The sequence below is a fragment of the Trachypithecus francoisi genome, unplaced genomic scaffold, assembly GCF_009764315.1.
Source record: "Trachypithecus francoisi isolate TF-2019V2 unplaced genomic scaffold, Tfra_2.0 Lachesis_group19, whole genome shotgun sequence".
Classification (NCBI taxonomy): domain Eukaryota; kingdom Metazoa; phylum Chordata; class Mammalia; order Primates; family Cercopithecidae; genus Trachypithecus; species Trachypithecus francoisi.
Genome location: NW_022681464.1, coordinates 35,568,884 through 35,585,924, shown reverse-complemented (window position 1 = coordinate 35,585,924; position 17,041 = coordinate 35,568,884). Strand labels below are relative to the sequence as shown.

Below are 17,041 nucleotides of genomic sequence, written 5' to 3'. Positions count from 1 at the left end.
ACTCCCTTAACCAGCTCCTGTTTTCATCACGTGTATTCTATACTTCTGTCCCATCTCCTCTTCCCAGTACTGGAGTCTTCCATGGTGTAGACATACATTTATTTCATCTTATTTCTCAGAATGCCCCAGGTGGTCTTTTAAATTAGGACGATCTCCTTCCAGTCATCTGCACACACAGGGTTTTGCTTATTACACTTCTGTCTCCTGGAATTAAATGTCTCACAGAAAGATCACTGCAAGTATGTAGCAAAGGCAAAAAAGCATTCACTGGGAAAGGGAAACGCCAAATTCAGGACTGTGAGAGAGAAATGGGACCCCTGAGGGTACATAGGAGGCTTCAGTAATAATGGTAACCGCTTCTCTTCAGGGGGGTAGTGAGTAGACAGGTGCTGCCTTTTAATATAGTGGAACTATTTTTATACTGTTAGTCTATTCTTGCACTGCTATAAAGAAATACCTGAGACTGGGTAATTTATAAAGAAAAGAGATTTAATTGGCTTACAGTTCTGCAGGCTGCACGGGAAGCATAGCAGCTTCTGCTCAGCTTCTGGAAACTTGCAATCATGGTGGAAGGCAAAGGGGGAACAAGCACTTCTTATGGCAAAGAGCAGGAGGAAGAGAGAGTGAGGGGGGAAGATGCTACACACTTTTAAACAACACATCTTGTGATAACTATCTCGAGAATAGCACCAAGGAAAGGGTACCAAACTATTCATGAAGGACCACTTCCCATGATCCAATCACCTCCCAGCAGGCCTCGCCGCCAACACTGGGGATTACAGTTCAACATGAGATTTGGGCAGGGACACAAATCCAAACCATAGCAGCCTGCCTGTCACAGCTGTTCAGTAACAGGTGATGGAAGTCAGGCAGCAGATCTCGGTCGCTGGCCCCAAGGCTCAGAACTACAAAGTGGCTGACGCAGAACCTGAACACAGATTGACCTGATTCTAAATCCTCTGCTCTTCATCTAAATCATTTGTATAGCTGGAAGGAACCTCATTTGGTGATTTTATTTTTTGGGTGGAGAGTATGGAATGTATTTTATTGTTCTGCATCTGGGTTTGGTTCCCTAGATGTCTCGGTTCTTGGATGGAGGTGGGTGTATCCCATGGACCTGTTCGGATTGTTTTCCAGGTGCAAAGTGCACCGAGGAAGTCCACGGTGCTAATGCTTCCTAGATGCCCAGCTGAGGCAGTGACAAAACGGCCCTCCCAGCCCTGCCTGCCAAAAAAACCCCAAGCCCCTGGCGGCTAATGCAGCCATAGGAAAAAATACAAACACTTCTTAAAAAATAGATCACAAAATTTGGTGATTTTAATCTATTCATCTAACTTTTGACCAGAGGAACCCAAATAATTCCGGATATTTACAGAGTCTGAATTGATGCCTTTTAAAGGGCATCGCAAAACCTCTAGAGGGACTTCGTGTGTTCATTTCATCAAAGTCCCCACCCCACATTGCTATACTTTGGAAGAAAAGCACCTGAGGCACAGAGGTTTAGGAACTTGCCTAGAAACGCATGGTAACACAGCTAAGCCTTGGCCCACACTGTCATTTCTGAGTGGTACTCGCCCCTTCTGCTTTAAGTTAGCACCATGTGAATAATCCGACTTCAGACATCATTGCCCCAATCTGATTCCCTCCTCCTAGGATGTGTGAGTATGTTGACCACCTGCACGAGCATTTCGAGTATCCCGTGATGATCCAGCGGGCTTCCTACATGCCTCCCAAGGTGAGCTGTGGCCTGGGGGCCCCTGCAGAGATGCTGCCAGCCACTACCATGCCTGTCTCGTGAACTAGACCATGGAGCACCAAGCTTTGACTCCTATTTGCAATATCCAGAAACAAATGGTTCTTCAGTTGTCAGGATCAAAATCCTCAGGCCTGAGGGCCAGGGCTTGGAGGTTAAATTGCCTCTGACAAGGCTTCTGTAACACTAGCCTTTCCTCACCAGTGGAGAGCTTAACATTTGCACTCCTTATGCAAAAAAACCTGGCACCATCTAGCAAGTTAGTGACCTAAAAAGTTTTGACTACAATTGTGTGGTTAGGGCCATTTATTCTGATCATGTTCAAGAGACCATGACTCATTTTCACCAACAGAGGTCAAACTATTATCAAAGAGTTTGATGAGTTAACTAACTCTGGGGCAAGTAGCCAGTAAAATGTGTTCCTCTACCCTATTTCCAACAATCTCAGAACTTATTTTAAAAATATTAATTCGGGGCTGGGTGTGGTGGCTCACACCTGTAATCCCAACACTTTGGGAGGCCAAGGCAGGTAGATCATTTGAGGTCAGGTGTTCGAGACCAGCCTGGCCAATATGATGAAACTCCGTCTCTACAAAAAATAAAAAAAATTAGCCAGGCATGGTGGCAGGTGCCTGTGATCCCAGCTACATGGGAGGCTGAGGCAGGAGAATCACTTGAACCTGGGAGGTGGAGATTGCAGAGACTGTGCCACTGTACTGCAGCCTGGGCAACAGATGGAGTGGCTCCATCTCAAAAAAATAAAAATTAATTAATTAATTAATTACCTCTGGCTTAGACGTAAAAGCATTTCTTGGAGCAGCATAAATAATAAAATCTGTTTTTGTTCCAGTTGGTTGTTAACATGCCTCATTTTTTTTTTGGTCTTTGATAGGATCCCGGCTACTCAACAGAAATGAAGGAGGAATCTGTAAAGAAACACCAGTATCCAGATGGTGAAGTTTGGAAGAAACTCCTTGCTGCTCAAGAAAATTAAGTGCTCAGCCCCAACATCTTTTTTCTTTCTGAAGTGAAAACGCTTAAAATTTCTTGGAAATAGTTTTACAAAAATGGATTTTAAAAAATCCTACCAAGATTAGTTCAATGAAAAGTCATACCACCCTCAGGAATCAGCGAAGTAATTATTACTTGATTCTTTTAGCAAATCAATACACATTATCCTACTTAATACTTAAATAAGTTTAGATTTAACTAACCCAAAGTCCAGGAAGATGTTCTTACAAAATATGTATCAAGGGCTGGCACCTAGACATTAAACTGTACTTTGAAAATAAGCAACATGTTGCATAACTTGTTGGAATAATTCTTTGTTCGATTTAACACTTGTCATAAATTAGCAGAATAAAAATAGTCGTGCAACACCAGGGGGTATCTGGTACGCAGTGAAGGGAAAAAGATTTCACTGAATAACCCCGAAGTGGTTTTGCATCTTTTTCTTGCTTAATCTAAGCAGTTTTTCATCTTTTTCTTGCTTAATTGTTAGAGAAGTCAGACCATGCTGAAGCTAACGAGGGCAAAATGGTAGTCCATAGACTATTTTAAAATAACCCTTTAAGGTTATAAGTTAAAAAAAAAAAAAACTCTTTATCTTAAATGGTCATTATATTTTGAGGATAAGATGCAGTTAAAATGAGAAAAATAGGACAAAATATAGTCACTATTTCTAAAATCTACTCTTTTAAGTGGCATCCAAACCAGAATACAGCACATGTTTACTTAGGAGAGTTCTTTAAATCTATTTTAGGAAGGAGCTGAGCAGGTAAGTGGCACTACAGAATGAATAAAGCGTGGACAAATGCAGAACACTTCTTTATTATAGCAACATATAAAACGACTGTAACTTGAAATGTTCATAACCACACTCTACATCATGATTGATGGTGCTACTCAGCTCCCTCAGATTTGAGGGAAGCTTGTGAAATTCTTAAAATTCACCAACCTTCTTTATAAGGACGTGGGATTGCAATGCACGCACGTGTTTTTGCTAAGAGCACATACATTTCATTCTCCTTTGTTCATAATCTCAGCGTTTTCAGATACCCTCAGTGAGTTAACTCAAAGCCTTTTATTATGGAAAGAACTGGCACAGTTATATTTGCGAGTGGCAACATCCTTAAAAATTAATAACTGATAGGCCGCGGACAGATTTTTGACCTAGTTCCTTTTTCTTTTAGAGCAAAAAGAACTTTTACCTCTGCATCCAGCCCAACCCCTTAAGACTGCCAATATCCTTCAAGCTCCTTTGAAGGCACCCTAAACAGCCATTTCCATTTTAATAGTTGGATGCGGATTGTACCCTTCAATCTGAAAGTCTTCAGCTTTGAAGTCATCAATTTTCTCAACTTTTCGAAGAATCTTGAGCTTTGGGAAAGGTCTAGGTTCTCGCTGAAGCTAAAAACAAAATAAGACCATTATTTTGCCATAATTGTACAACCTGTTATAATTGCTCCTCATGTCCATGAAACAAGCACACAGGATGTGATCAACAAAGTTGTCTTTTACAGGAGTATGATCCTGTCGATACCTTGCTATAGGTTATGTAACATGACTGGAGCGCAACCAGCTGTTTTCTTGCACAGATCAAGAGTGAAGGGTATTTTGTGATATTACACAGTGTCAGGAGCCTGGCGCCTCATCAGGTATAAGTTCTTTTAATCACTCTTGGCAAATTTATAAAGACAGAAACACAGTCAATCTGTAACTCATAGTAGCTCTAAGTTTACTTGAATTCCACAATCCCTAACCCATCTGTCCCTGCCAGAGAGAAGGAAAGATAACATGCACGGACAGTGAACAGAAAGGGATGAAAGCCAGGATTCCTGGGATGAACAGACAGTGGCAATTAGGATGTGAAGACAGGTTACAACCTCTTACTATGTCTAAAAACGACTGGAGCAGAAAGAGAGAATAAGCCTAAAGTCACCCTCCACTCAAGGGCAGTCAAACTCCCTCAAAGGAGGAACTTTTAAAACCTGAATCTGGGCCGGGCGTGGTGGCTCAAGCCTGTAATCCCAGCACTTTGGGAGGCCGAGATGGGCGCATCACGAGGTCAGGAGATCGAGACCATCCTGGCTAACACGGTGAAACCCCGTCTCTACTAAAAATACAAAAAAAAAAAACTAGCCGGGCGAGGTGGCGGGCACCTGTAGTCCCAGCTACTCGGGAGGCTGAGGCAGGATAATGGCGTAAACCCGGGAGGCGGAGCTTGCAGTGAGCTGAGATCTGGCCACTGCACTCCAGTCCGGGCGACAGAGCGAGACTCCGCCTCAAAAACAACAACAACAACAACAACAAAAAAACCTGAATCTAACCTGGAAGGAGCTAAAAATTCTCTGGTTCTGAGTTTTTTTCCTTAAGGCTCATGAAGCAGATGAACTTATATTTTTATTGCCATTTCAAATCAATTGTTGGCTGCTATAACTTAGGGATTTCAAAAGACTTCTGAAGTTTGGACCTAAATATTGTACTTAATGTAAAATTAATGAAAAATATTTATGGCCAGGGTGGTGGCTTATGCCTGTAATTCCAGAACTTTCAGAGGCTGAGGCAGGCGGATCACCTGAAGTCAGGAGTTTGAGAACAGCCTGGCCAACATGACGAAACCCCATCTCTACTAATAATACAAAAATTAACTGGGTGTGGTGGCACGCACCTATAATCCCAGCTACTTGGGAGGCTGAGGCAGGAGAATTGCTTGAACCTGGGAGGCGGAGGTTGCAGTGAGCCAAAATCGCACCACTGCACACTCCAGCCTGGCCGACAGAGAAAGACTCCATCTCAAAAAAAAAAAAAAAAAAAAAGGAAAAACATTTGCACTTCAATTCTCCTTCAAGTTAAAATGAGTTTAAATGCCCCGTTTTGGACAATCCCCTGGGCTGAATGTGGCTCTTCCCCCTCTGGTACTGGTGCTTAGCACCTCCCAGCACCTGACGTGTTAAATGCCCATGGTTGCTGAGGCAGATGCCTGCCTTGTCCTGCCCACCTGCCGAAGCCCCGCATTCGGAGCAGTCATCTTTATCTTGGACACAGCATTGAGCAGATGCCTGTTCCACAATCAACCTTTTATCAAGAGACGGTACCAAACCCAAAAGTACAACATCTAATTCTCACCTGAATTTTCAGTGGCTCGATGTGATTCAGGTAAATATGTGCATCTCCCAAAGTGTGTACAAAGTCACCTGGCTATAAACCCAGGGGAGAAAGCAGAACAGTATGTTAGTTTCAATTCCTTTAAAACATCATTTAAAAACATTAGAGTATGCAGACACCTCAAAGCTTTAAAAAAAAAAATAATTTAGTGTAGCTTTTCCACTTTTTTGTGGCGACAGGATCTTGTTATATTGCCCAGGCTGGTAATGAACTCCAGACCTCAAGTAATTGCTCCTGCCTCAGTCTCCCAAAGTGCTGGGATTACAGGCATGAGCCACCACACCCAACCTCAGCATAGCTTTTGAGGAAATTCATAGAAGCTGTATCACAAACAACCTGTATAGATCTGTTAGTGCACATACCACAGGGCCAGAAAACCTTCCAGAAAAGGAAGGTTTCAAAGTAAAAGCCCGTTCACGTCTTACTTACACATATCAAATTTAAAAACTCATCAGAGACTAAACTCTCTGCAGTTCGTCTTCCCATATTAAAGAACTGAAGAGTTCAGTGTGTTAGGCTTGCAAGTCGCCCTTCCCGAGACAGCTCACCTTCAGGCCCGTGATGTGCGCAATCATGTACGTGAGCAGGGCGTAGCTGGCGATGTTGAAAGGCACACCTAGGCCCATGTCTCCCGATCTCTGGTACAGCTGGCAGGACAGCTCACTGTTCACCACATAGAACTGGCAGAGGGCATGGCATGGAGGCAGTGCCATCAGAGGAAGATCTGAGGAACCAGCACAGAGGAAGATAAGGAGGGGTGGTGGTTTGAAAGACCACAGCTAAAGGCCAAGTAAAACAGGAGAAAAACAAAAGCCAACTCATATGGTGGAGACCAGGAGAGAGAGTCACTGGGCTGCAGTGATGTCCATAACCTACAGCCCCTGCAGCGATGGCACGGAACTGAGGGAGACTATCCATTGGCGCAAGCTTTCTGCAGATGTCCGCTGACAATGCTCTTCCATCAGAGCTGAAGGGATCTGGACTACCCTCGTGGCACCAAATTACAAATACAGCAGGAATAATTCTATTTGCCACAGGGAACTGGTGCTTCCGGTACACCCTCCTATATTAAAAGTTTCTATTACATGGCCAGGCAGAGTGGCTCATGCGTGTAATCCCAACACTGGGACGCCAGGGTGGGCAGATCACTTGAGGCCAACTTGAGTTCGAGACCAGCCTGGCCAACATAGTGAAACCCCGTCTCTACTAAAAATTCACGTGCCTGTGGTCCCAGCTACCCGGGGGCTGAGGAAGGGAACTCACTTGAACCTGGGAGGTGGAGGTTGCTGTGAGCTGAGATCACACCACTGCACTCCAGCCTAGGCAACAGAGTGAGACTGTCTCTCAAAAAAAAAAAAAAAAAAAAAGTGTTTATTACAGATGCAAATATTCCATCCTAAGTACTTATGATATCCTGATAGAGTTTGTTATTGTTGTTCTTGTTTTTAAATATTCCGGGTCTCACTCTTGCCCAGGCTGGAGTGCAGTGGCGTGATCATGACTCACTACAGCCTCAAATTCCTGGGTTCAACTCATCCTCTTGCCTTGGCCTCTGGAGTTGTTGGAATTACAAGTTTGAGCCACCACACCTGGCTCTACACCCTGATAGAGTTGAATTTTACAGTATAATTGTTAAAAATGTTAGTGAGGTGGCAGCGACCTAGAACTTCATCGGCTTCCATTTAAAACATCTTACATGTAGTTTCTAGGCAATTTAAAGCCCTTTTCAGAGTAAGAACAAGTATAAATACACAAATGAAGATCATCTGGTTGGGAGGCCGAGGCAGGCAGATCATCTGAGGTCAGGAGTTCGAGACCAGCCTGACCAACATGGTGAAACCGCATCTCTCCTAAAAATACAAAATTAGCTGGGCGTGGTGGTGCATGCCTGTAATCCCAGCTACTCGGGAGGCAGAGCCAGGAGAATCATTTGAACCCAGGAGGCAGAGGTTGCAGTGAACCAAGATCACACCATTGCATTCCAGCCTGGACAACAGAGCGAAACTCTGTCTTAGGAAAAAAAAAAAAGAAAAAAAAAAATCATCTGGGCCCAACCTCATGATCTGAGGGTGAAAGTGGAGCAAAATGTGACTTGCCCAAGGTCACACAACCAACCATGTGGCTGGGGGAAGTTCCCAGGGTCCTGCCTCCCTCAGATGCCTCTGCACAAAACCACATTGCTTCCCTCTAAGAGTATGGTTAGTATAAATGAAGATGATGGGGTTCTTTCAACCTCTTGGATTCCAGGCGCACATGATGATTCTTCTGTCGTCAGGGTTGGTTTTGATGGTGTCAATCACTCTTTGCAGTTGGTCAACTCCCTGTCCTGAATAATCTGTAGAATTGTCAAAAAGAGAGGACAGGTACACATATTCATCACACATGTCATAAGATGGCCTTAGAGGTCATCTATTACAGTCTCTCATCCAGGGTGCCCCCTTGACCCATGGCTGCAAGATACCTGGTGCCTTCCACAGTTTGCAGATCTCAGTGGGTTGAGTTCAAGGCCCTGTCTGACTCCTGGCTCTGTCCTCTGGAGCCCTAACAAAGTCTATTTCCTCGTTTACACAGTCCTTTGAATATTGGGTCTGTCATGGAGTCACCTCCTCCTGTTCCCCTCATAGCTAACCCTTTCTAATCTCAATAATCTTAATTTCTTCCAGTGCTCCCCGCGAACTTAGGCTCTAAACCCATCAACGATTCTTGTCACAATTTCACTGACAAATCTAGTTTATCCTTGTCTCACAGAAAGTATCGTATCTTATGTAGAATATAGCATTCCATGTACTTTCCAACTAACAGAAGACCATGGATTCCTTTCTATTACCTCAGCAGCACGCTTCCAACACTTCCACCTAAAATTACTTTAGAGTTTAAGTTTAGCAGCTCAACACATGACTCACTTGGAAACATCAGGAAACCTCTATAATGATTACACCACCTTGTACTTTGCTCCCATTTCTGGTTTCTGGATTTTAATCCCCTTCCTTCCTTCTGAGATGGAACTGGAATCTGAGAAGTGATTTGTTAACTGAAGTGCAGAGCTTCATAATCTCCTCTGGTTAAATTTCTGCCTATTAGTGTCAGACTATATTCTGGTTCAGTAGTTCTCAAAATTTTGGGAGGAAAGTCCTCTCATGGTCACAGTTCTGAAAAAGGTAACATCAAAGATTTTAAAAAGATAAAACTGTGGTGGTGTAGTTCTGTAACTTGATTGTAGTGGTTACAACAATCTACACGTGCTAAAATTGCAAATACACACATATACAAGTGCACGTAAAACTAGCAAAATCTGACAACTGAAGAACGCACCAATGTGAATGTATACAGGATGTTATCCAAGATATTATCACTGGAGGAAACTGGGTACAGTCCAGGGAAACTTCCTGTGCATTTTTTTAAAAAAAAATTTCCTGTGAGTCTGTAAAACAGAACCAAAAACAAGAAGGGACAAACTTCCCTACTAAAATCCAACAGCTAAGCACTCATACAACTGTAAACTAAAACCGTAATTAGGCCTCTTCAGCGCCAAGAAATAATTGAACACTAGGCAGGATTTAAAGCATCATTAAGCCAGGGGAGTAGCCTCACACCCTAAGGACACCCTACAACTGAGGTGCAGGCAACGACCTGAAAAACACTTACCTGCACAAATAACCTGGCTCACACAGCAACTTCTTTCATGGTGATAAAGTACACGTAACATTCAACTTACCATTTTTATGTGTGCAATTCAGAGGCATTCAGCACATGCCCGATGTGCAACCATCACCACTATCCATCTCCCGAACTTTTTCATCATCCCTAATCAAACCTCTGTGCTCATTAAACATGAACTCCGCATTCCTCCCTGTTCCCCAGTCCCTGGCAACCACCATTCCACTTTCTGCCTTTAGGAACCTGCCTATTCTAGGTCCACACAGCGTTTTTAAATTTCCTGAAACTACTAACATTTATAAGATCTCATGATCGCACATAAAATGTAGATTTTAGGCTTTTATTGAAGAATTCTGACACCACCAGGCCCAAATTCCTCCAGGTGGCTGGAGGTGAGATGTGACTGTCCCCTTAGATGAGACACATGCTCTCCAGGTTGCTGGTCTCTGCCCAGCTAGTAAATTACACACACAACCCCCACGTCCCAAGGTGGCATCTGCTTTTCCTAGGGACAGGTGGGAGGGGCTGGGCTCTGTGACATCCAGCAAGAGGTGACACCAACAGTGACAGTAAAGTGGAAGTGCAGGAGTGAGATGTTTCATTCTTTTTTTTTTTTTTTTTTTGAGGCGCAGTCTGGCTCTGTCGCCCTGACTGGAGTGCTGTGGCCGGATCTCAGCTCACTGCAAGCTCCGCCTCCCGGGTTTACGCCATTCTCCTGCCTCAGCCTCCCGAGTAGCTGGGACTACAGGCGCCCGCCACCTCGCCCGGCTAGTTTTTTGTATTTTTTTTTTTTAGTAGAGACGGGGTTTCACCGTGTTAGCCAGGATGGTCTCGATCTCCTGACCTCGTGATCCGCCCGTCTCGGCCTCTCAAAGTGCTGGGATTACAGGCGTGAGCCACCGCGCCCGGCCGAGATGTTTCATTCTTTCTCCACATCTGCAGAGCTGGCAGCAGAGGGTGACGCTGGCACTGTGCTTCACAGCTGCGCCACCTACAGCACGCTGTGGCTGAGCCTTGAAAGGGCAATTAAAGCCACCACAAAGCAATGGGGGCATTTTGTCCCTTGTCCCACGGATGAACTTCCCATTCCCCAACACAAACACCAACCATGCGGCTATCTGCCGATGACACAGGTATGGAAAGTGCCAAGTGCCCAGTAAGTACTAATCATCAAGAGTGTGAAATGGCCTTCATGAGGCTTAATTGTGGCTTCACTGGCACCACCCCTCACAAGATCAAAGCTATACATCAGCTCCCAGGACACTGACTCATCCCCCCCGACCTTATCTAAAACAACAGAGCAAACACGTGCCAGGAAGGGCACTCAGGAAATGGAAGGCATTGTTCCGTCTCCTCACCTGATTCCATATCTCTGTATTCTGCCCCAAAATGCCTCCACTGGAAGCCATAAACTGGACCCAAGTCCCCTTCTTCTCTGGTGGAGAACCCCAGGCTGTCCAAAAAGTCTCGGGATCCATTGGCATCCCAGATTTTCACTCCCTTGGAAGACAGCTCTTTAGCATTTGTGGATCCCTGGAAGACATGGGGAGGGCAGAGCAGGCATCCAAGTAAATCTGAGCCATCTCAGTTGATCCCCCCAAGACACCACCTACAAGGGCCTCTGGCCCCTGCTGACTTGCTGGGAGGTGGGCACTTGACATCACCTATATGGAACCCATCCTTTTTTTTTTTTTTTTGAGAGTTTCGCTCTTGTTGCCCAGGCTGGAGTGCAATGGTGTGATCTCGGCTCACAGCAACCTCTACCTCCTGGGTTCCAGTGATTCCCCTGCCTCGGCCTCCCGAGTAGCTAGGATTACAGGCATGTGCCAACACGCCCGGCTAATTTTGTACTTTTAGTAGAGATGGGGTTTCTCCATATTGGTCTCAAACTCCCGACATCAGGTGATCCACCCACCTTGGCCTCCCAAAGTGCTGAGATTACAGGTGTGAGCCACCGCGCCCAGCTGCCCATCCTAACTTTAAGCAGGCTGGTCCCAGCCCAGATTCCTGAGGGCTTTAGGACAGTCTGATTCCTTCTTTGGAACCACCCTCTCAGCTCTTTTCTTCCATTTCCCCTAACTAAGCTTTCTAGACTAAACACCTCTAAGTGATATCCACCGATCTGACAGTTTTATGTTTCCTAATCAAATGTGTTGTCTACATGTGATACCCCAAAATGAATTTAATGCCTACATGCAATCTGTTCAGTGTATCTTCTACCTGGTAGGATATTCCTAATGATCAGACTAATCAGTATTTTACAGTACAGGTGCATCAACTCCTGTATTTGATCGAGTCGCCAATGGAGTAACTCTATTAGAGGTGAGTCTGACGTTCCTGGCAAGGACTTCTTAGAATCGTGAATTCAAGCATTAAGTTGAAACAGGGGAATGCATTTTATTCCTGAGTATTTTGCTTCCTCCCTTTCTATTGATGAGTTTGTCCCAATTTTCTTCATTCCCAACAAATCATTTCTCAGTCTTTTACATATTGCTTCAAAAGTCTCTCCTTTTCATCCATTCAGACCAGGCTCTAGCCAGTTTAAGAATGTCATCTTCTGAGGTTTCTGATGATATGTTTCAAATCCAAAGCTCATTGTCGATTGAGATAGGCCAATACAGAACAAAATACCCCAAGAATACAGAGCTAAGGCAGACTAGGGCTGGATCCAAATTTAACCCCTTTCTAAAATGGGATAAGAGGGCTTGGGTCTGGCTTGCCCCAGGACCATACAAGCCACACCAAGTGCTCTATAGAAGGGATCCCAGCTTCTAGCATGGTCCAGACCTGAGCCCAGACTCCAGCTACCTTCCAAAAAGCACTGGTCAGAACATTGCTGGTTCTAGACCAGGACACAGAACACAGAGGCGCTTGGGCTGGGCTGCTGCCTGTCTTCATAGCACTCTGGCCCCGGCCTGAGGTTACCTACTCAGCCCTCTGGAAGGGGTTCACCTTGTTACTGAAGAGACTCTTCTAGTTTATATGAACATGGGAACACAGATGGTATCTATATTTAGTGATCAATATATATGGACTCCTGCTATGTGGCAGGCTGTTTGAGGCCCTAGGGATACAACAGTGAACACGAGAAATAAATCCTCTGCCCTTATAAAGCTTACAGCACATTTATTTATTTACTGTCTGCTGTCCCCCTTCTAACAGGGGAGGGGAAAGGCTGACATACATCAGATGGTGATGTTTGTCTATGGAGAAAAACCAAGGAGGTTGCGGGAAGAGTCACAGTTTTAAATCAGGAGGTCTAGGAAGGCTTGCCTGAGTAGAGACTCAAAGGAAGGAGCCAAGTGTGGGGGAAGAATGTTCCAGGGAGTGGGGATGTCCCGGTGTGCTCAAAGACTCACAAGAACAGCAGGGCCGGTGCAGAGAGCAGCAGCTAAGGCCAGAGCTGAAAAAGGGACCCCATAAGGACCGTGGCTCTGAGTCAAATGGAGCCACTAAGGGCTTGAGGGTGAGGGATGATATGCTTTGACCTTTTGTGTTGTCTTTTTTTGTTTTTGAGACGGGTTCTCCCTCTGTCGCCCAGGCTGGAGTGCAGTGCACGATCTCAGCTCACCACAATCTCCACCTCCTGGGTTCAAGAAATTCTCATGCCCCAGCCTCCTGAGTAGCTGGGATTACAGGCATGTGCCACCACACCTGGCTAACTTTTTGTGTTATTAGTAGAGATGGGGGTTTCGCCATATTGGCCAGGCTGGTCTCAAATTCTAACCTCAGGTGATCTGCCTCGGCCTCCCAAAGTGCTGGGATTACAGGCAAGAGCCACCACACCTGGCTGCTTTGACTTTTGAAAGGATCTCACTGGCTGCTGTGTTGAAAACAGACTAATAACTTCTAATAGCAGCGACTTCTTTACCTTGATAAACCACAGCAACTCCTCCAAAACACCCTTCCAGAACACACGTTTGGTTGTCAGCAGAGGAAATTCATCTGAAAAACAATTTGCCACACAGTTTCAAGAGAGGAAGACAGATCATGCCATCCAACTTTCTTCAGGGAAGAAAACTGCCCTGGGACATGAGGCCCTGGAGTATCCAGAAAGCCTAGACTCCTGCAAAGTGGGCCAGAGATCAGGGTGGAGCTCCCAGGCTGCAAGGCACATCAATAACCCAATTCAGGCTGAGACAGCACTTCTGTGCCGCGGTGACCACTGGACACAGGAATTCCACAGTGAGATGGTGGCGAGGGCAGGGATGACCATGTGGAAAAAGGGAGGAGCTACCATCCACTGCCCACTAGTGCTAATCCTGTCACAAAGGTATGAAGACACCACCAAGCATGTGTCCCAGGGACAAAAAGGGAGGCATCAGAAGTGTAGAGCCACAGAGAAATAAGTGTAAAAACTTATCTTTAAATGCAGTACTCATTCATCCCACACTCTCTTGTGGTATAGCTGACATTCAGACAACAGAGAGAGATTTTTGCAAGCACCTGCTTTTATCAGAATTGCCTACCGAGCATTATTTCCTCCATTTTTAACATATAGGGAAGCTGTATGAGAAATAAGTTGAGGCCGGGCGCGGTGGCTCAAGCCTGTAATCCCAGCACTTTGGGAGGCCGAGACGGGCGGATCACGAGGTCAGGAGATCGAGACCATCCTGACTAACACGGTGAAACCCCGTCTCTACTAAAAATACAAAAAATTTAGCCGGGCGTGGTGACGGGCGCCTGTAGTCCCAGCTACTCGGGAGGCTGAGGCAGGAGAATGGCGTAAACCCGGGAGGCGGAGCTTGCAGTGAGCCGAGATCCGGCCACTGCACTCCAGCCTGGGCGACAGAGTGAGACTCCACCTCAAAAAAAAAAGGAAAAGAGAAGTAACTTGCTCAATGTCTAAGCAGAAAGGTGGGTTAAAAGTGAGGTCTATGGCTTATTAAAGGCCCCTGGGCTTGAAGCTGCAGAAAAGTGGATCCCTCTGCTTAGACAAAACTCCCCAAGCTGCCCCACGCGGATCAGCCATAGCAGCTGGTGTGTATTCCAGTCTCTAGATGGTTTCGTGGGCTAGAGGGCTTTCCCCCTACCTAACCACAGTGAATCTGCTTCACCAAGAATGGGTTTCCCCACTTAAAACCATCTCCACTCCTGTGTCAAGGCTGCGCCCCATTTATCTGAGAGGTCAAAGTCAGCCCCTGGCTTACACACCTTGGAGTCTCCCCGCCCCCACGCAGCAGGCGCTGGATCCAGCATGACAGGACCATGTGACATCAGGGAGGGCCATCGGCTGCCTAACGTCCTGTGCCCACCCCGCCCCACTGTCCCCTGAAAGCCTGACGCCAATAACCCGCGAGGCATTTTTTGCCTGGGGTGATCCTGTCTGAAAGGAAAAGAGGAAAGGACGAATAAGAACTTATACTCGGACTCCCGAATTTCTCTTTTCAAGGTTTAAGAGGAAAGCTGGTTCGTGGGGGTTGGATGGGAGGGCGCCAGGAAACCAAGTTCCGCGCCAGCCTCAACTCTCCTCTTCCCGCCGCCTGTGCCCCGCCCACATCATTTTCGCTCCAGGGTTTGAAAACTCTCCAAAGCGGAATGGTCAACAGGGGAGGAAGGAGGAGGGGCAAAAGCCAGGACTTTTAGACCAGCGCGCGATCAAGCCCGGGCAGCTCTCCCTCACTCTCCAGCACCCGGCAAACGCTGCCCGATTATGCCCGCCTTAGGGGCCACGGCATCACTGGGGTGACTGCGAGCCCCGGCCGTGGAGCCGCTGGGACCCGGCTCACCTCCCGGCTGTCGCTCCTGTGTGTGTGACCCTGCGCCAGTCACGTCTCTAATGGGAGCCTCAGTTTCCGCGTCTGTAAAGCGAGGAGGACGATGCGTCCCCGCCCTCGCGGGATTGAGGTTAGGACTAAACGGGCTCCGCAGCGCCCGCCAGCTCCCGAGCGCTCTCCCCAGCCGCGCCTCCCTCCTTCCCGCCGCCGGTCCCGCAGTGGCCCGCGGCGTCACCTCTCAGGCTGTAGCGCGCCTGCATGCCGAATACCGACAGGGTGCCGGTGCCCGTGCGGTCGTCCTTCCTGACGCCGCAGCGGAGTATGTGCTCGATCTGCCCCAGGTACTGCAGCTCCCCGTGCGGCGGCCGTGGCTCGGCGTCCCGCTCCTGTGAGGCGGGCTGCAAGGGCGGGCGCGGCAGCTCTGAGCCGGCGACGGGCATGGCGCGGCGGGACAGAGGCAGGCGAAGTGGCGCGGCGAGCGGCGGGACTGAGGAAGACGAAGTGGCGCGGCGGGACGGAGGCAGGCGAAGTGGTGCAGTGGGTCGCAGCACCCCTTCCGCGCGCTTTTTTCCCGCCGCCGTCCCGCGCTCCGCCTCTTCCTGCTCGGCGGGGTCCAAGCGGCCCCAGCTCTGGAGAGCGTGCGCCACGGGGAAATGCAGGAGCCACGGGTGTGGGTCGGAACGGAGCCCTGGGTAACCGCTGAAAAGTCTTCGGAAACCCGGGAACCTGGATGCAGGTGCGGTGGCCGGGAGGGACTGCTCCCCTGGGGAACCGTCTGGTCCCCCGCGCCTTCTCTAAGCCAGCAGCACAGTTCCCACGTTTTCCTGCGGTCTTATCAACAAAACTGCTGTTTGAGATCTGTTTCAATAAGTGATTTCCATTTCCATGTATTCTTTCTCACTGAAGGCTTACAACCTGAGCAAGTGATATAATGCAGCTTTTTTACTTGATTAAAGACCTCCAGAGCGCCGGACACGGTAGCTCAAGCCTGTAATCCTAGCACTTTGGGGTGCCGAGGTGGGTGGATCACTTGAGGTCAGCAGTTCAAGACCAGCCTGGACAACATGGTGAAACCCCGTCTCTACTAAAAATACAAAAATTAGCTGGGCGTGGTGGCTACTTGGGAGGCTGAGGCAGAAGAATTGCTTGAACCTGGGAGGCAGAGGTTGCAGTGAGCCAAGATCCGGCGCAAGACTGTCTCAAAAAAAAAAAAAAAACCGCCTGAGCTTTTCCAAGGTTTTTTTTTTTTTGTTTAAGACAGCCTTGCTCTCTCAACCCAGGCTGGAGTGTAGTAGCGTGATCTCGGCTCACTGCAGTCTCCGCCTCCTGGATTCAAGCAATTCTCCTGCCTCAGCCTCCCGCGTAGCTGGGACTAGAGGCGCACCACCACGACCGGCTAATTTTGTTGTTGTTGTTGTTGTTGTTTTTCATGTTTAGTAGAGACGGGGTTTCGCCATGTTTGGTTGGTCTGGACCTCCTCACCTCGGGTGATCCACCCGCAATGGGCCCCAAATTTTTAATAGACCACATTTTCCAATTTTACTGAATTGTTTATAACATTAACACTGGGGAGTGGGAACTGTTGACGAAAAGAGTTAAACTCTGTAAAATATTTGAAGAAATTTCTTCTGAGGCAAATATGAGTAACCAATGGCCGGTGATAGAGCCCTCAGGAGATCCTGAGAACATGTCCCCAAGGTGGTTGGGCTACAACTTGATTTTTTATACATTTGGTTGAAAGAATTGT

At 47.1% G+C, this 17,041-nt stretch overlaps 2 protein-coding genes across 5 annotated transcripts in view; one reads left to right on the top strand and one right to left on the bottom strand.

Moving 5' to 3' along the window:
• ENOSF1 (enolase superfamily member 1) overlaps window positions 1–4,472 on the top strand; it is a 43,223-nt gene extending 38,751 nt beyond the window's left edge. For all 4 annotated transcript variants that reach the window (XM_033178190.1, XM_033178191.1, XM_033178193.1 and 1 more), the window contains 2 exons: window positions 1,654–1,735; window positions 2,646–4,472. In XM_033178190.1, coding sequence (XP_033034081.1) covers window positions 1,654–1,735; window positions 2,646–2,747 — 184 coding nt within the window. In that variant the 3' untranslated portion in view covers window positions 2,748–4,472. The remainder of the gene's footprint in view (window positions 1–1,653; window positions 1,736–2,645) is intronic.
• On the bottom strand, window positions 3,562–15,935 carry TYMS (thymidylate synthetase). Its single transcript, XM_033178195.1, has 7 exons — window positions 15,530–15,935; window positions 13,449–13,522; window positions 10,936–11,110; window positions 8,154–8,255; window positions 6,469–6,644; window positions 5,882–5,953; window positions 3,562–4,162 (listed from the first exon to the last, which is right to left on the bottom strand). The coding sequence occupies exons 1-7, from the start codon at window positions 15,732–15,734 to the stop codon at window positions 4,025–4,027; spliced, it is 942 nt and encodes a 313-aa protein (XP_033034086.1). The 5' UTR covers window positions 15,735–15,935; the 3' UTR covers window positions 3,562–4,024.
• Between the last annotated feature and the right edge of the window lie 1,106 nt (window positions 15,936–17,041).